This window comes from Penicillium canescens (assembly GCF_028828765.1).
Source record: "Penicillium canescens strain IBT 15451 chromosome Unknown utg000006l_segment0_segment0, whole genome shotgun sequence".
NCBI classification, from domain to species: Eukaryota; Fungi; Ascomycota; class Eurotiomycetes; order Eurotiales; family Aspergillaceae; genus Penicillium; species Penicillium canescens.
In genome coordinates, this window is record NW_026703968.1 from 173,596 (window position 1) to 191,715 (window position 18,120).

An 18,120-nucleotide genomic window follows, 5' to 3' on the forward strand; every position below is an offset into this window, starting at 1 on the left:
GATATGAGCTTTTCGGATGGGCCGACAGTCACGTTGATACCTCCCCGCTTGAACAGCTTCAACAGTGCTATATTTTGATTGCATCGATTCGCAATAGTTGAATAGAATTGATCATATCATTTTATGTATTAAGTATGGCCTCTCTGGGAGTCCTTGATTTGTTCAACGTGAAAGGTAGGGTGGCTGTGGTCACAGGGGGAAGCAGTGGGTTAGGGCTTATGATTTGCAAGGTCGGTTCTCATCATGATCTTTTCTGATCCTCAGGTTAACATACTATAGGGACTGGTGACGAATGGTGCCAGAGTTTACGTGGTCGCTCTTCCAACCGACCCAATAACGGAGACGGTCGACGCACTGAATGAGTTGGGAAAAGAATCCGGAGGTCGTGCAGAAGGGTTTGTCTTCACTCAGCCTCTAAGACTGCCACTAACATAAAAAACTAAGCTATCCCTGTGACCTTTCCTCGAAGCACTCAATTTCTGAGCTTGCCGAGGCGATATCACAGAAAGAAAAGACTGTCGATATGCTCATCTCGAACGCAGGCATTCGCCGCGATCCCCCGGCAGCTTGCAATGTGCTGACAGCACCTCTCACTGAGCTCCAAGCTTCAATGTGGTCTATTGAGGAATCTGATTGGGTGAATACGTTCAAAGTGAACACCACTGCCCACTACTATCTAAGCATCGCTTTCCTGCCTCTGCTCGCAGCAGCAGCCGACCAACAGATGGGCAACGGCACCAAAGGTCGCGATGAAGGAAGAGGTGTGATAGTCATCACAAGCTCTTGTGCAAGCATGCACAATGCCACGAATGTGGATTTGACCAGCTATGCAACGAGCAAGGCTGCGACTGATCATCTCGTCAAGTTGCTAGCCGCGAAATATAATCGATTTTATGTGCGGGTGATAGGAATCAATCCTGGATGTGAGTACAAAGACATACAAATAAAGTAACTCTACTAACCGGGCATATCCACAGTCGTCCCTAGTAGCATGAATCCTGTGGGCGCCGAGGGAAACATCTTCAGCTCGTTGTTCGACAAGGTCCCTGCAAAGCGCGCTGGAAATTCTGAGGACATTGCCGGTACAATCTTGTATCTTGTTAGCAAGGCAGGGGTAAGATTATTCTACGAACGATACGAGACTGAGATCTGACAAATATTTTATAGTCCTATGTAGATGGGGTGTCGCTCTGTGTGGATGGTGGTCGGATTCTTCTGGCAAATGGCCAGGAATGAAGACCAATTAGATTGGCGTATAGCTTTAGTACTATACAAAAACAGTTTTTCACATAGGACTTCTAACATGAAACGATTTATTCTTGGGTTGAAGGAAATCGGGCTCCCCGCCAGGAAATGACAAGCGTCAATCGGCAGCGCCGATACTCTTTATAGCTTTCTTTGGTTCGTTGCTAACTATTGATTCTCATAATCATTCTCAACCAAGCAAATCCCTTCGAATTAACACCATGTCTGTGGCATTTTTGGCTGACAAAAAACAGTTTGTTCTTCAATCTCCGTTCACTTGATCCAAGGCTAAATACCATCAGATCTACTATCCGAGTGGAGGATCTGCGAGAGGCAGCAGCTGAGCTGAATATTAAAATACCACATGGCTCAGATGAGGAAGATTATCTTCACCTGCTACAATCTGCGGATGCAGTGATGCGGCAAATTGAGGCTAGCGAGGACTATATCCATCCGGCTCTCTCCCCGGTGGAAACAACACATCCTCGGACATATTGGCAGCCGGAAATCAAGGACAACCCTGTGAATGCCTGGAGGCATCGCTGTGAGCTGATGGCTACATCTCCAACAAGTGATACCCTCAAAGGAAGAATGGTCGCGATAAAAGATAACATCTCAATCGGTGGCTTGCCAACTACCGTCGGCACGTTCACCGAGCTCCTATGTAAAGACGGAAATCTTGCTCCGTCCCCCATTGATGCCTCTGTCGTGTCAAGGGTACTGGAATCCGGTGCTACTATCAAAGGATCTTCGACATGCGAAAATTATTGCGCATCGCCACTTTCATTCAGCGCTGCCACTGGTCCGGTACACAATGCCTGGATGTATAGTTATACATCTGGGGGAAGCAGTAGCGGCTCGGCGACACTGGTTGCGGCCACTGCCATCCACCGTGCATCAGGCAAGGATTTTGGCGAAACGGTGGATCTCGCCATTGGTGGAGATCAAGCAGGCTCTGTTAGGATACCAGCTTCATATAGTGGCATTTATGGTATGAAGCCCACCTATGGGTTAGTGCCATATACTGGAGCGGTTCCTCTGGCTCCAATGATTGATCACTTAGGACCACTTGCTACAAGCCTGGAGGATATTGCGCTCCTGCTTCAGGTGATTACAGGATATGATGGCATTGATCCTCGCATGACACCAGAATCTCCACTCCGAAGCGAAGTCCAAGACTATCCAAAACTCCTTTCGGATTTTCGAAGCTCCACGCAGGAAAAAGAGAAGCTAGGCTCTGGTCTGAAGATTGGGCTGCTCAGGGAATCTTTCGAAATTGCTGGGCTATCCAGTCAGGTCCGAGATACTGTGTTGGAGACTTCAAGGTCATTCTTTACAGCAGCGGGTGCGGAGGTGATAGATATATCTGTGCCCATGCACTGTGATGGGAGTCTCATCTGGACCGCAGCAACGAGAATGTCGATGTCTGAATGGTTATGCCAAGGCAAAACATCGGGATATCCCTCATTTCTACCACCACACATACAAGCCCAATGGCCTCCTGATCAAAAGATGTATGAATTTCTCACTGCGACTAACCCGGCTGTCGTGAACATCATGCTCAGCGGGCCCTTTCTCAAGAAACAATTTGGGTCAAGGATTGAAGCCAAAGCACACAGAAAAGCATTTGAGCTTCGAGCTGCATACGACAAAGCCTTCGAAAGAATCGACATTCTCGTCACGCCCTGTGCTCCTACGATTGCTATGCCGCATCCAAAGATGCAAAGTGACGCCGAGGGACCAGCTGCGACGGTCATGGAGAAACTATCTCAGGCAGTAGGCGTAACAACCAATACTGCTCCATTTAATGTGACTGGGCATCCAGCTCTGAATGTGCCGTGCGGATTTGGTAGTGCAACCGATCGACCAGACGTGAAACTGCCCATAGGCATGCAGATTATTGGGCGACGGTGGGAGGATGCATTGGTGCTTAAGGCGGCAGCTGTATTTGAAGCAGGGAGAGAATTAGTAAAACAGACCTGATATATTCAAAAATCGATTGATATGGGTGTATAGTCGGGGGGAAGTGTGTGTTCCGGATCGGCTCCGCGACGCGGCTCTCTCCGCGCGGAAGAACCCGTCGGACTTCAACAAAACTTCTCCCCCAACAAACTCGCATTTTCTCTTTGGCTCAATTGTTCACTCTGCATCGTCATCTGCATCTCGCATTTACTTCTTCAAATTGAATACCCCGCATCCCCACATTCCACATTTCCAAGAAATCCACCATGAGCATCTCCGAATTAGAACATGTGCGTGGTGTTTGGGGACGAACCAAGAACGACAGTGCCATCTATCGACTTCTTCTCTCGGATGTCCAGATTGTCAGTGCCGCTCGCGGCCAGATGCAGGCTCGTCTCGATCTCACTCCCGATCATGTAAACTCCCGGGGTACCATCCACGGAGCAGTGTCTGCATCGATCATGGATTGGGCCGGTGGAATGGCCATTGCAACTCATGGATATGAGAAGACCGGCGCCAGCGTCGATATCCACGTCTCATATCTTTCCACTGCCCACGCTGGGGATACAGTGAACATCCACGCGGTAGCAGATCGCGTCGGAAAGTCGATGGCCTTCACTACCATCAAGATCTCTCGAGTTGTCGATGGTGAACCTGGCCCTCTGGTTGCGACTGGCTCACACACGAAGTTCTTGCCAGTCTCCAAGGAGAATCGCGAGTCCAAGAATTGAATTCACCACAGTCTCAAAATAAAAATAATGGTCAAAGGGTCAATTAGATAGAATTACCACGTTCACATGGACGATATTTATGATTTTGTATATAATTCCAACCAATCGTTAGAATTCGTGACTTGTATATTTACACAAATCTACTCCGTCCCTTTATACTCTTCCCGTCGAAGATGTGATGCCACCATCCACAACAAGCTCCTGACCAGTAATGTACTTTGCTTCATCGCTGACGAGAAACAACGTGGCATTAGCCACATCCCATGCATCCCCCATCTTCCCCATTGGGACCTGTGCATTTCGCATTTGCATATAAGCGTCCACTCCACCTTCAGAGTATCTGGAAACCAAGCCTTTCGAATACGGTGTGTCCATGAGCCCAGGAACAACAGTATTCAGACGAACACCCTTATTCGCATAGATGACAGCAGTGGCTTTCATCAACTGAATAATGGCAGCCTTTGTGGCAGAGTACCCAACTTGAGGCTTTCCAATATACCTCAAGCCAGCGATACTGGCAACGCTCACAACAGCGCCACTGCTCTGCTTCTCCATGATTGGCAAAACATGGTGACACATCAAATAAACGCTCTTCAAATTGATATCAACCTGAGAATCCCAGACCTCCTCTGCCATCGTCGCAGGACATCCTGGCTCAGATCTTCCGACGTTATTGATGAGAATGTCGATGCGTCCATGCTTGGCGAGACATGCATCCACAAGAGCTTTTGTCGAGGTAGTCGATGTCACATCTGTCTCCACTACAGTACATGTTCCACCCTCGGCCTCGATGGTGTTTTTGGTGGTAACGGTAGAAGACAAAGTACGGTTACCACCGAATATTTGTGCGCCTTGTCGCGCAAGTAGCACTGCAGTTGCGGTTCCAATTCCCCATCCTTCTGGCTGGCTCTGGCCGAGGCCGGTGATCAGGGCCACTTTCCCTTTGAGAGACAACATGAGATTGAAGGTATATGGGAGATGTCGTTGATGGGGATAGCTCAAGTTGAATAACGAACAAATTCTGCTTCATGTTCGGTTGATCAACTTGGTTCCATATTTTATATTCACCTTACTCTAACCTCTCGGGGCTCTTCCGGCTTGCCATAACTCAAGCGGCTCACTTCCGAGTAGAAGTCATTATAGTTTGCAAATAAATTATGTATGGAATTGAATCAGGTATGTTAAGGCTCTAACCAACATATCTGTGATCGAATATGGTTCCCATATTCCACGGAGATGGTCTTCATGTTAGACCTTGGAAGGTAGGAAGTTGGAGTGTATACAAAGACGACCACATGGCTTTCATTTCTCACCGCCGCCAGATACTGACGTGACTTGGATATGTATCAGACCTCTTGATTCCCTTCAGTGATGAAATGGTCATGGATATGCCAACCTCGAGCTCAGTTCACATCCAGTTTCCAGTGCTCGGACACACCCTTTAGTCGATCAGTACGCGTCTCCATGCTTTGTGTAACAGGGCTGAGATCGAGATATGAGACAATGCGACAGATCAAAGGGAAGTCGACATCATTGGAAGCACGTTCAGAGTCCCAATCAGTGTGACTGCATGGCCCACCCCACGCCTTACAGTATGGCACATTCCACCCCGTGGTCACCGCCAGTCACCGGCCCCCTTGCGTCCGACACCACTCACAGCTACAGTCAAGAGTTGAGGCAACAAGAGGGCGACAAACGCCACAGCCAACTGGCGCTACTGCTACTGTTAATCATCGCTCTCACACTTTTGACCTCGAGGAAGAATGTTTGTGCGACATGGCTGCTTTTTCACGCAGATTCCGGGGATGCAAAATCCTGCAGAGCGACCCATACAACATGAACCTCGGCTTCATTGGTCCAACGTGCATGAACCTCTGTAGTTCTCAAGTTCAGGGGGGAAGGTCGGCGATCGGCGCTCCACCCGACAGTCTGAATCAGACTCACCCATTCAATATGAATTCTTTCGGTGTCAAATCTTTGCGAGATCAGCGATGTGGACATGCCATCCCGTCTCCTTTTCCACAATGTCGAGGAGTGTGCCCTTGAGACCCGCAAACTATCAGATCGACGAGCGACTAACGCGTCCCGAGATTTTGGGTTCGATTCGACCCACCTATCAGCTTTGCAGCGCACGAAGCTGAATGTGGCTATCTCATCAACAATGACAGGTCCAAAGGGTGGGCCAAGGGGGGCTTAATTTCTTTTTCTCGCTTTTACGGAGAAATTACGAGTACAGAACATTCTCTGTCAGTTCCTTGGCTGGGTTGATATACTCTTGTTTCCTCTGGGAGTTCGACAAGCCACAATTACCATGTCGAGTCCATTGGTACGCTTTAAATTTCCGACTTACAACCGTACAGTCTCACTAATGCTATCTGCAGGATCAAAATAGCGACCCAAATATCGGGTCGTCTCGAGGCGACGCGTCGTCCACCTCGGGCGATGTCGCCAGCAGCCTCACTGGCGGAGGTGGCTCCTCTGGCTCGGCGCTGATGATGACTTTGTTGCCGGCTCTTGTATACGCTCTTTTCTGGGTTAGCCTGTTCCTGATCTTTCGACGCACTCAGCGCCGGTGGTACGCTCCGAGGTCGCATTTACCTGATCTCCACGACCATGAACGAAGTCCAGAACTGCCCTCTGGTTGGGTCAACTGGGTCGGGACGTTCTTGAAAATCGAGGACAACCATGTCCTGCACCACTCATCTCTAGATGGGTACCTCTTTCTGCGATTTCTGCGAGTATTAGCGGCGACTTGCCTGACAGGCTGCGTAATTACATGGCCCATCCTACTGCCAATTCATGCTACCGGCGGTGGTGGTAACAACCAGCTTGATATTCTGAGCTTCAGCAACGTCACCGATTCTAGGAGATATTATGCAAACGTTATAGTGGGTTGCGTGTACTTCAGTAAGTTAATTGTGTTTCATTCTTGAGCAGCCACTGATCCTAGTAGCTTTTGTATTTTACGTCGTGACCAGAGAGAGCTTGTATTATGCGAATCTACGCCAGGCATACCTCAACTCACCAGCCTACGCATCTCGAATGTCGTCCAGAACACTTCTCTTCATGTCCGTACCTGAAGCGTACAAGAACGAGAAGAAGTTACGCCAAGTGTTCGGTGAATCAATCCGCCAAGTTTGGATCACCTCAGACTGCTCGAAGCTGAAGTCATTGGTTGGGGACCGAGATAGCCTTGCCGAAAAGTTAGAGACCGCAGAGACCAAGCTCATCCGGCGAGCAAATAAGGCTCGCATGAAGGCGATCAAGAAAGGCGAGCTGGGCATCGACACATGTCTGGACTGCGAGTCAAGCAATCCTGCTTGGTCTCACAAAGTCCAGCGACCTACGCATCGTCTTAAGTTCTTTGGCAAGAAAGTTGACTCCATTCACTGGTATCGGACCGAGCTAGCGAAGAAAATCGAGGAGGTGTCTATTCTCCAGGCTAAGCATCAGGCTGGTGATGCGAAACAGCTTTCTGCAATCTTCGTGGAATTCAACAGCCAGGCAGATGCGCAGATTGCCCTTCAGACTCTTTCTCACCACCAGCCGTTCCATATGACTCCACGCTTCGTTGGAGTCTCACCCAGAGAGGTTGTCTGGTCGGCGCTGAATCTGAGCTGGTGGCAAAGAATTGTCCGAAGATTCGCAATCCAAGGATTTCTTGCAGCATTGGTCATCTTCTGGTCATTTCCCTCGGCGATTGTGGGTGCAATCTCTAACATTAGTTACATTTGCACCCTTATTCCCTTCCTCAAATTCATTCTCAAATTGCCCGACTTTGTCACAGGCGCAATCGAGGGTCTCCTTCCATCTGCAGCATTGGCCGCTTTGATGGCACTGGTTCCGATCATTTGTCGTGGTGTGCTTCACAGACTCCATCTCCTTGCTTGGCCCTGCTAACCTTTGTACAGTATGCGCCAGAAGAGCAGGAGTTCCATCAACGGCCCGGGTTGAACTTTTCACACAGAGCGCTCATTTCGTCTTCCAGGTAGTGCAAGTTTTCCTAGTTACCACATTGACGTCTGCCGCATCAGCTGCTACAGCACAAATTGTCAAAGATCCTCTCTCGGTCAAAGACCTCCTGGCACAAAATCTACCCAAGGCTACCAATTTTTACATTTCCTACTTCATGCTGCAGGGATTGAGCATGAGTTCGTTGGCTCTTGTTCAGATTGTCAGTGCCTTGGTGTTCAAATTTGTTACGACTTTCTTTGCATATTCCCCGCGTCGTCTGTTCCAGCGATGGGCAGAGCTGGGAAGTCTCAGTTGGGGCAATGTCTTCCCCGTTTTTACCAATATGGCTGTGATTGGTAAGAGATCCATGTTCTTTTTATTCTGGACGCTCACTGATGATCTGCATAGCGTTGACATACTCGTGCATCGCACCTTTGATTCTCGGCTTTGCATTCCTCGGTCTATACCTCGTATACCAAGCTTATCGGTACAACTTCCTCTTCGTGTATGACATTCAGGTCGACACCAAGGGTCTAGTCTACCCACGCGCTCTGCAACATCTGTTGACAGGGCTCTACCTGGCCGAGATTTGCCTTATCGGTCTCTGTGCTATCAAGGGTGCGATCGGCCCGGTGATCATCATGGTCATCTTCCTCATCGGCAACATCCTAGCACACATGTCCCTCAACGAAGCGCTAGCCCCGTTAAACACTTTCCTCCCACGATCCCTCGATGCCGAGGAAGAGATGCTACAAGAGAAGGAAGACGTCTTGGCAGAAATCAACGAGCAACGCCGAAACTCCCGCGCATTGGCCTTCTGGAGATGGTTCCACCCAAACGTGTACAAAGACTATGCAGCATTGCGCCGAAAAGTCCGTCGCAATGTGGCAGAGATCTCATATACGCCAGAGGAACTGCGAACAGCCTACTTTGAGCCGTGTATTGCTTCGCCGCCGCCAACATTATGGATTCCACGCGATAAATGGGGTTTCAGTCGCCATGAGATCATGGAAACTGATTCGGTTATCAAGATCACGGATGAGGGTGCCCACTTGGATGGGAAGAATAAGATCGTGTGGGATAAATACGATCCCCATCTTCCACTGCGAGAACGGAAGACCCTGTATTGATATGGGTTATATGCCAAGGACACCTAATGATCTAATGAAAGCGATGAGCTATGCTTGTACATAATAATGCTTTGACTGCTAGAATAAAATAATTAATGAAATGTAAGAGTTGTACTAGAGAGTAAGATGGATAAAGTACTTAACGACTATTAGTGTATTATCCCTAAAATTGGAGCTTCATGTTGCACGTACAGAACGCTTTTCCTTCCTCCTAGGAAGCGCTACTTGTTCCTACAAACCCGCCAGAACAGTATACCAAATCAGATGGTAGACAACTATTGTCGTTTGGGCACCTTTGTAGCCAATGGTTCTCAATTTCTATGAACTTGCGGCCCGGTTAGGGCAAACATCCAACCATGTCAACCTGCAAATAAACTATCTTGCCCGGAGTCACAATATGAGGCTCCCAATCGAGACATCGATTGAGTCTCTCAGGTACCTAATCCTTGAAAACACATTATGTGAGACCGACTATGAAGCGCTCGTAATAGTATTCTGTGCGCGCTGTCGGAAACACAGATAAATTAGTAGCACAATCGCCTCCACTTCCAATATGTAGGTTACAACCGTCCTAAATACGATGAGAATACGAATAAGCGAGCTTCGTCATACAGTGCTGAGTGGTCATAAATAGGTTATATCCTTGAGTAGATTGTACCACCCCGTTGAAGCCTTTGATCTAAATTGGGTGATGCGGAAGTCTACTGAGTACCCTGAGTGAATGGATAAGCTGATCCCTGAGCACTCAGTGAGCATATAGTATAACTGGGCTGAATTGAATCACGTTATGTTTTAATGAATAAGATCCTAGTAAATAGGCCGCATAAAACGGCGTCAATTAACCGTCACTTAGCGTTGTGGTGTAATGTCTGAAATATTCCTTCTGCTATCAAAAAATCATTAAACAGTCAAAGTGAAGTTGACAGCATTCACAACGCCATTGTCCCGGGGGTAGAACTCAAACGTGAAAACTGTCGATTGGCCCGCTGAGATGACGGAGCTAATCACAGACGAAGTGAGAATCACGTTGGATGAATCCCAATTATACTGTCCACTATAGGTCTAGATGAAATAGTTAGCACACGTCATACAAGACGGAACCAGGGGCTCAACATACCGTTCTGGCCTGCTGGATAGGACCGAGGTATACAGTCCAGTCATCAACCAAGTATGTTCCACTCTTTGTGAGAGCCTTGACAGCAGCGATAGTTGGAAGTCCCCCCAAGTGATCGGAATGGAAAGATCAGAGCCAGAGACCGAAGATGCCACAGCCGATGTACTGGACAAGCTCGGAGTCTTCCACTGAACAATCTGTATCACAGGGGATGAAGCGCCACCAGAGAACTTCAAAGTCAAGGTGGCAACTACTCCTGGCGCCGTTGTAGCCGAGAGATGCTTAGACAGGTACGAAGCCGTAAAGATGATATTCGCACCCGAGATCGAATAATCAGTTCCAGACACCAAAGTCGAGCCGGCAGAGTCGCTGATCGATGAGAGCGTGTTGCCGTTGAAGATGAAGGGCAAGGTATACGCAGCAACGGCAGTTCCGTATTGATGGAAGATATATGCCGATGATGACTGGGTAGTGGCAGAAGAGTCTTCAGTGCTGTCTGGCAAGCTGTTGGCAGTAGACGCAGTAGATTTCGTGATCATAGAGATCGAGTTAGTGTCTCTCCAGGTGCTGGCAGTGCGGTCGAGATGATCCAATCCATTATCCCACAGTACGCAGGAGATATCGAGTTTGAGGGCTGTTTTGATCAGGAAGTCAACGTATTTCCACCGGGCAGCGGGCTCCGTGTTGGTGGGTGATGCGTCGTATTCTCCTAAGAGTATAGGTACGTTGGTGAAGTTGTTGCGAAGTAGTTGGAAGTCGGTCTGCACTGTGGCTTTGTCGCTCTCGGAGCCCCAGATGGTCTTTCCCCTGCTTAGGGTTAGCAACGAGTCAGTCTGTTAATGATACACACTTACCAAGCGCTGAAAATGAAGTCATCTAAAAGAGGATTCCGCTGGTCAGCTTTGCACGTTGTATCCAATATGTCAGGGGTACTCACAGGGACTGTAGTAATGGAATTGGATTGCATAGGGGTTTAAGAACCCAGTAGGTGCAACAAACCACTGAGAAGTCTTGACGCTATCCTGGCCACCACCACTGAGAGTAACGACTCTCTGTGAGTTGAAACCACCGGCATCATTGATAGCCTGGAGGAAGATCTTGTTCAGCTTGTTGATCTCCGCTCCATCAGTTGCAGTATTACACGGGGGCTCATTGATAGGTTCAAATGCAACAAGACTAGACTTGCATGCCAATTTGGTCCCAATTTGATACCAGAGCCGATAAAACTTCTCTTCAATCATGGTGAGATTGGCTCCGGACTGAGTGACATCTGCCCAGATCCACGAGTCTATTCCCAGTCAGTATATATTCATGTCAAGTAGTCTCATAGTCCCATACCATGATGCACATTAACAATGGCGTACAACCCACGAGACACAACCATATCCACAACATCAGAAACTCGCTGCAGCCACGTTGGATCAACCGTCCAATCTGGCGAGCTTCCTGTAAAATGATAAGCCCATGTAACCGGGATGCGGACACTTCTGAAGCCAGCAGTCTTCACAGTATCAAATGTCGATGCCACGACAGCAGCATTGTTCCAAGACCCCTCGTCAGGAACAGCATCGAGTGTGTTTCCGAGATTCCATCCGGGATGAAGACTGGAAATGAAGTTTGAGGCCGATATAGAGCTGAATGTTCCAGTGCATGTAGCCGCTCCCGAGGAAGCAGTAGCAGTGGCAGTGGCAGTCTGGGCAGTGGTTTTGGTCGTTGTGGTCAGCGTAGTAGTAATGGCCTTGGTAGTGGATGTGGTGGTCACTGAACCTGCTGTGGTCGTGCTGCTACTTGTTGTGCCTGGTATGCATTGATAGTACCCTGGAAATATGTGAGTTTAGGAAATAGAGAATTCAACCCGACGTACAAGCATTCTGTGAAGCACAGACATAGCCAGCGGTGCAACTTGTGCTTCCGGAGTAACCATTTCCTCCGCCTAGGGTAGATATTTATTAGTATCTTGTGTTGTGGTAAATCTTCAGTGAAGACGATTGCATACACTGGCCGTAGCCTCCTACTTGGGCTTGGGTTAACCCAACGAGTGCCACAAGGGCACCGGGAATGAGAATCTGCATCATAAACTATGATGTGAGAACGATTGATTTTTAAACAGCCGAGCTCGCTTCCTCATTTCCACGGCTGTAGGCTACGAGGTTATATATGTCCCAAATCACCGCTATAAACAAGCCCTTAAGACATATTCATTTGGAGGCGCGGAGTGGCGCAAGCTATTGGTCTCTTCATCACCACATACTAGTCCTCGTTCCACATCCAAACGGGTAATTTGAGAGAAAGACGGAGTGGATCCCGACTATACAGGACTTACATGGATGAGAGCAGGGGTAAACTCTGCAGGTATATTCCCCGCACTGACAGGGATGCCCTGCCAGTGTCGAATCGGTCCGGCGGACCGATCTGTATTGTTGAACTAGGAGGAATACTTCTGTGGAAAAACTCCGAGATTATGCCTATGCTCGGCATATGTTGCATGCTGAAGGCTTGGCAACGAATACTAGCTGTCTTGGAAAAGGCGCAATATATCCTCCAATGAGAATTCATTTATTGTGGATCTAGTTACTCCCTATTTTCCACAATTGAAAGGAGAAAAGCGTCCGCGGATGAGTCCGAACATTGGTATGCAGTTTGACGGTCACCCGATACAGGGGTTCGAATATCCTGCAGAGGGCGCGGAGAAGGTCCGTGTTGGTTTGTATTAAGCCGTGGAGAATGAGGAACATACGCTGTGCAAAAGTAAGTATCATTTTAAATCTAGCAAATCCTACAGGCCAAGCGAAGGCACGTTCCTCATTTATGCGTAATAGATCATCATATTCATTCCATCATAGAACATTAGCCGCATTTGAAAACAAGCAAAAGCAAAAACACAAACAACTTAATATGCAGGCTGTGACTGTTGATTTTGCATCGCTCACATCATTATGCAATCTTTGTTCCGATCTCTGTTTATTCGATCAGCCCCTGAAGACACCGAGGGGCGTGAACGATGGGGAAGTTGTGGGTATTGGTTGCGCGAGTTGCGATTTCCTGGGTACTGATTCGCCGCACCACCGTAAGATCTTCTATCGGGGGGTGAGTACCGCGGACCACCGGCAGCTTGTTCATAAGGAGGAGGGGGCGCGTTGGGATCGTCAGGGTCAGGTTCCCGGTGTGGAGGACTAGGCTGAGGCCCAGCCCCGTTGAGAACGCTCGAAGATCGGTTAGGCACGTTGCTCATGCGGGGCGAAGGTGTTGGTCGAGCAGAAGAACTGTTTCTAGCCGATGCGCGACGATCAGGCACCGGTTGGTTTCTGTCGTTTTCACGTTGCTCCTCTTCCTGGAACTGAAGCGAGAGCGCATATGCATAATCCGCATCGCTTTGCTCTTGGGAAGGTTCCGGAGAGCCTGAGGTATCGCCTGCAGCTGGAGCAGGGCTGGCTGCTGCACTGGATGCGCGGGGACCTGCGGGGGCGGATGAGGCGGAGGGACCTGCACCGACGGGACGGAAGTCGCCAGAAAAGTATTCTGTGTTGAATCCTGTCACGTCCACTAACGATTCCCAGACTACTTCCGCGTGACCTGCATAGCCAGCATCGGTGACCAAAGTGTAAAGTTGGTGAGATTGCGGGTGTTTGTAAAGTGTTGAGAAATGATCATTGCGGAAGAGAATTGAGACAGAGCCGGGTGCAAGTTTGGTAGACAGCTGCGTCAATCCGAATGGGCTCAACTGTGTCGCATTATCAATTTCCACAAAGCGTTGGATACTTTGAATATCCTCCATGGCGTTCTCTTCCTCGGGCGTCAGGGTTTCGCCTCGAGTGACCCGCTCCTCAAGGTCATGTCTGCGAAAGGGTAAAAGCTGGATGTCTTCGTGGTATTGGGCAGTCCGTGTCATTGCGGCATGAGTAGGGCTAGACCAGGAGGCTAGCCAGCCGTGGATTAAGGGTACACCAAATGTACTGTAAAGCTGAAGATCACTCGTTGCAAGGAAAGAGCCAAATCCATCAGTTGAATCTAGGGTTAAACGTGGGTTGACATTCATGCCGGTATGAAGCATCGTCAAGAATTGCGTGAGGGCTTCAATATCTGGGAATTCCTCATCAGGACCCAAACAAGTCGTCAGCTCCTCAAACATTGCCTCTATCAGGAGTCCTAGCGAAATTTGCTCGCGGATTGACAAGGCCCTCACAATTGGTGGCTGGGCCTTGGGGTCCGCCCGCAGCACCAATGCATTGATGAGAGCCAGCAATGGGCATGGACCGTTTTGATTTTGGACAAGGATCGGAGACTCCACCAGTTCACCTGTGCTATCTGTCCAACGGACGTGGCGGATGGTATAGGTTTCGGATCTCTGCTCCTTTTGCCGTGCAGCCTCTGCGTCAGATAAGACCGGGCTCGGTTGAGGTTGCAGTTGCTTTTCCGCTATAAGCCCTGGCTGTGCTGTTATGGATGTAAGATTGTGTGATCCATTATCCAATGGTTTTTCTCCTTTGGCGAGAGCTTCTATTGAGTAGACCGAAGACGCTGCATGAGACCCGGTTTCAAATCCCAATTTTTTGGGGGCCTCGGTATCCTCAAGGTCAATAAGTTCGTGCGATGTAGCTGAGGTGGCGGTAGAGAGGGTGACAGAGGGAGTGTTGATTCCGGCATCTGATCCAAGCCTGCCAGGATGCGTGGATTGAGTGTGATGCGTGTGATCATATTCATCTCCCCAAGATGGGTCAGATGGCTGTACAACCACTGCTGGGGCATGTGGATTGGAGTGTTCCCCTTGTGCATAGATATCTTGTGGAGCTGAAACTTTGATGGATTGTTGGGATCCCCACGGTGAATTATTATCCAGATGATGGCCGTCAAGCACAGGGCGTTGATCTGTATGAGGTGTTTCAGCCCACGGGGAATGCTGTTCTGGCTCATCTAAGAGAGATAACCGGGCAGTCATTGGGATATACCCCTCGGCTGCAAGTAGTTAGTTCAATAGCCCCGGGAAGCCTGTCAATGGATGGAGGGATCTGGCATACTTTGACTCAATGGCTCACTGTTCGAAGTCGCCTGTGAATCGCGTCCCCACTCATTTCGGTCCAATAGATCCTGGGTATGCTCTGCTGGCCGGGGCTTCAAGAAGGGGTTGTTGGATTGTAATTGCACCGGTAGCTCTCCAGTTGAGGCATCCCCGGTGTCATTTGAGCGCCATACATTCTCCGAAGCCCCTGTGTGTTGACCTGCGATCAATGCAGGTGGAACCCAGTGGCCAGCGTTGGTATCGTACGAAGCCCCCTCATACTGATTGTATTGGTTGTAGTGACCGGGGTAGCTGGGGTCAGACCGGGGGTGATCAGGCCATGAATTCGGCGGGTGGCTGGCCGGAGAGCCCACCGGCGACCTCTGTGCCTCCTCGAGCGGCATCAGATCGAACGCGGGCGAAGTATTGAGGTCGGGAGAGTAGATGGAGTCCTCTGAGGGGAAGCGGTTAAGACGGCCCGGACGGTGGGACGAGGGGGAGTTGGTTGAAGGGGAAGTGGGCGATCGTGCATTCGATCGTGAATTCGACTTGCTAAGGTTCTCAAGACGCGGTGGAGGCTGTTTGCGCAGGCCCATGAAGACGTCCTTTCTTTGATCTCGGAGGTGAGGGGTGAAACTTGGAGTACGCGTGTAGTTCCACGGAAAGGCTAATAGCTTTCAAAAGCGAGTATACACTCAAAAGTGACCCGTGAATGCAATGAAGAAAACAGGAGATGAAGTTGGAAATGTATGAGAATAAGCCATCAGGAATAGGGAAAACGCCTTGCGCTCGGCTGCAGGGGAGGCGAAATGCCTTGATACGTAAGTGGTAGGCGGCCCAGCCTTAGCTCAAGCTCGAAACAGCCATGCGCGGAGTAAATACGAAACGAAGGAGATTGGAGGAAAAGATATCAGAGCAGGCACCCGAATTCCACCGGTGGAGGATCGCTGGTTGACCTGGGGGAGCTCCACGTATTGGGATTACGCAGTATTGGAGAATTTGATCATAAATAGAGTGGGCGGGATTAGTATGTATGGTACGGTATGGTATGGAAGACTATGACGTAGTGGCAGCATTATTCAGGCAACAAGGCACTCAGGCAAGAAGACGTCAAGGCAATAAGGCCAAACAGGACTATCTAATAATCCGAAGGGCCCAATTATCACCCTCTGATTGGTCCTCACCCACTCGCCGATAAAAGTCGCGAATATTTTTGCGAGCTCGAGGGTTTGCTACATCATTGCCATGCATTCCTTTATTCGCCCAAACCAGTTCGTGGCTGTCCGGCTACCGTCCGACCAGACCAGAATTGTCAAGATTGTCCCCGATACGTGAGTATTGCTACTCTATGTGGGGAAGATTTCAGCAAGCTAACTGAGCATCCAGAATCGTGAGCTTGGGCAAATATGGTAATTTTGCTGCCAATCAGATTATCGGACGGCCACTCTACTTCACCTTCGAAATCCTTGACTCGCGCGACGAGACTGGCTACCAACTGCGTGTCGTGACGGCCACCGAGTTGCATGCGGAGACTCTACTCACAGAAGGCGAGGGCGAAGGAGACGACATCGAGACTGGCGAAGATGGAATACCGATGCGGACCAATCGCGAGACTATCGACGAGCGAACTACACAGAAATTGACCGTGGAGGAGATTGAAGAACTGAAGAAAGAGGCTGGTGGCGCAGGTAGAGAGATTGTCGCAAAGCTCCTAGAGTCGCATACTGCTCTGGACCAGAAGACCGCATTCTCGCTGGCGAAGTACACTTTGCGCAAGCGCAAGAAGTACATGAAGCGATTCACCGTCTATCCGCTGGATGTTAGCCTCCTTGCAAACTTCTTGCTGCAAGAGCGCGATGCGTCAAAGACCATGGAGCTTCGAGACGAGCACATTGGCTTGATTGGATGCTGGGGCAATGTACACCACAGCGGAAACGTTGAAGTTGAACCAGGCATGAAACCCCATGGTCGTTACTTCCTCGTCGATGAGACAGGTGGGCTTGTAGTAGCTGCAATGGCGGAGCGAATGGGAATTCTATATCCTCACGATGCCGAGGAAGATCTGGAATATGAACAAGAGCCTGTTCCTTCCTCAATTGAGAACACTGGAGAATCACACGATGACACTGCCCCTAAACAGCGGCGCATTCGACCGCAACCAATGTCTGCCACAACCAACACAATCACCGTGGTCCACGCCTACTCACAACCGAACCTGTCACTCTTGAAATATTTCGGCTACGACACCAACAATCCCGATGAATCCCACCCACTCCACACACATCTTAAAACTATCTCCTGGATGCAGTTGGTTGACCCTAACTCCGATCCACTCTACTCCAACGAACCACCCACATTGCCCGCCGAAGAACTGGCCGAGTTGAAACAAAGCAAACGTACATCATACTACCACAAGCGCAACCGATGGGAGAGAGTGAAAAGTGTGGTAGACGAGTCCCGCGCAGGAGACTTTGACGGTCTCGTCGTATCAAGTTTGCTAGAACCAGCCAGTATCCTGAAGACACTGGTGCCCCTTCTTGCAGGATCAGCCCCAATCGCCATCTATTCACCAACAGTCGAGTCGTTAGTGCAATTGACGGACATGTACTCCACTGCCCGAAGGACCGCCTTCATCCACCGCAAGCGCGAAATGGAAGAGAACACTCCCGAAGGAGAGACCCCTGATCTCTCTTCACTCTACGAAGAATTCGTAGTTGACCCGACCCTCATTCTCCCGCCTACATTGCAGTCATCGCGTGTACGCCCTTGGCAAGTCCTGCCAGGCCGAACCCACCCCCTCATGATGGGACGTGGTGGTGCAGAGGGATATCTCTTCCACGGCATTCGAGTGTTCCCAACTGCGCAAAATATCCAGGCTGCTGGCAATATTCGCAAACGCCGAAAGCTGGACTCGGGCCCGGCATCCACCCCGATTAGTGATCGGGATGTGGAGATGACGTCCTTGTCTTCATGAATGAATGCCCATGC

The 18,120-nt window shown here is 49.5% G+C and overlaps 8 protein-coding genes across 8 annotated transcripts; 5 read left to right on the forward strand and 3 right to left on the reverse strand.

Annotated features, from left to right (window-relative positions):
• Positions 1-134: 134 nt before the first annotated feature.
• On the forward strand, positions 135-1,236 carry N7446_008980 (SDR family NAD(P)-dependent oxidoreductase; the record flags this gene model as incomplete). The annotated part of the gene is made up of 5 exons (XM_058517725.1): positions 135-230; positions 280-395; positions 445-923; positions 978-1,114; positions 1,168-1,236. The coding sequence occupies 5 exons, from the start codon at positions 135-137 to the stop codon at positions 1,234-1,236; spliced, it is 897 nt and encodes a 298-aa protein (XP_058368513.1).
• A 230-nt stretch (positions 1,237-1,466) lies between these two features.
• Positions 1,467-3,228, forward strand: N7446_008981 (uncharacterized protein; the record flags this gene model as incomplete). Its single annotated transcript, XM_058517726.1, has 2 exons — positions 1,467-1,498; positions 1,548-3,228. 2 exons carry the CDS (start codon positions 1,467-1,469, stop codon positions 3,226-3,228), a joined length of 1,713 nt encoding a protein of 570 aa, XP_058368514.1.
• Positions 3,229-3,473: 245 nt separating this feature from the next.
• Positions 3,474-3,938, forward strand: N7446_008982 (PaaI family thioesterase; the record flags this gene model as incomplete). The annotated part of the gene is made up of 1 exon (XM_058517727.1): positions 3,474-3,938. One exon carries the CDS (start codon positions 3,474-3,476, stop codon positions 3,936-3,938), a length of 465 nt encoding a protein of 154 aa, XP_058368515.1.
• Positions 3,939-4,091: 153 nt separating this feature from the next.
• N7446_008983 (SDR family NAD(P)-dependent oxidoreductase) lies at positions 4,092-4,895 on the reverse strand (the record flags this gene model as incomplete). Its single annotated transcript, XM_058517728.1, has 1 exon — positions 4,092-4,895. One exon carries the CDS (start codon positions 4,893-4,895, stop codon positions 4,092-4,094), a length of 804 nt encoding a protein of 267 aa, XP_058368516.1.
• A 1,354-nt stretch (positions 4,896-6,249) lies between these two features.
• N7446_008984 (uncharacterized protein) lies at positions 6,250-9,022 on the forward strand (the record flags this gene model as incomplete). The annotated part of the gene is made up of 5 exons (XM_058517729.1): positions 6,250-6,264; positions 6,320-6,845; positions 6,892-7,797; positions 7,850-8,248; positions 8,301-9,022. The coding sequence occupies 5 exons, from the start codon at positions 6,250-6,252 to the stop codon at positions 9,020-9,022; spliced, it is 2,568 nt and encodes an 855-aa protein (XP_058368517.1).
• A 900-nt stretch (positions 9,023-9,922) lies between these two features.
• N7446_008985 (putative extracellular endoglucanase) lies at positions 9,923-12,211 on the reverse strand (the record flags this gene model as incomplete). Its single annotated transcript, XM_058517730.1, has 8 exons — positions 9,923-10,084; positions 10,140-10,214; positions 10,280-10,943; positions 10,991-11,012; positions 11,074-11,424; positions 11,475-11,795; positions 12,001-12,069; positions 12,133-12,211. 8 exons carry the CDS (start codon positions 12,209-12,211, stop codon positions 9,923-9,925), a joined length of 1,743 nt encoding a protein of 580 aa, XP_058368518.1.
• An 851-nt stretch (positions 12,212-13,062) lies between these two features.
• N7446_008986 (MINDY family deubiquitinase) lies at positions 13,063-15,728 on the reverse strand (the record flags this gene model as incomplete). Its single annotated transcript, XM_058517731.1, has 2 exons — positions 13,063-15,089; positions 15,152-15,728. The coding sequence occupies 2 exons, from the start codon at positions 15,726-15,728 to the stop codon at positions 13,063-13,065; spliced, it is 2,604 nt and encodes an 867-aa protein (XP_058368519.1).
• Positions 15,729-16,377: 649 nt separating this feature from the next.
• trm6 (tRNA 1-methyladenosine methyltransferase subunit GCD10) lies at positions 16,378-18,106 on the forward strand (the record flags this gene model as incomplete). Its single annotated transcript, XM_058517732.1, has 2 exons — positions 16,378-16,463; positions 16,519-18,106. 2 exons carry the CDS (start codon positions 16,378-16,380, stop codon positions 18,104-18,106), a joined length of 1,674 nt encoding a protein of 557 aa, XP_058368520.1.
• Between the last annotated feature and the right edge of the window lie 14 nt (positions 18,107-18,120).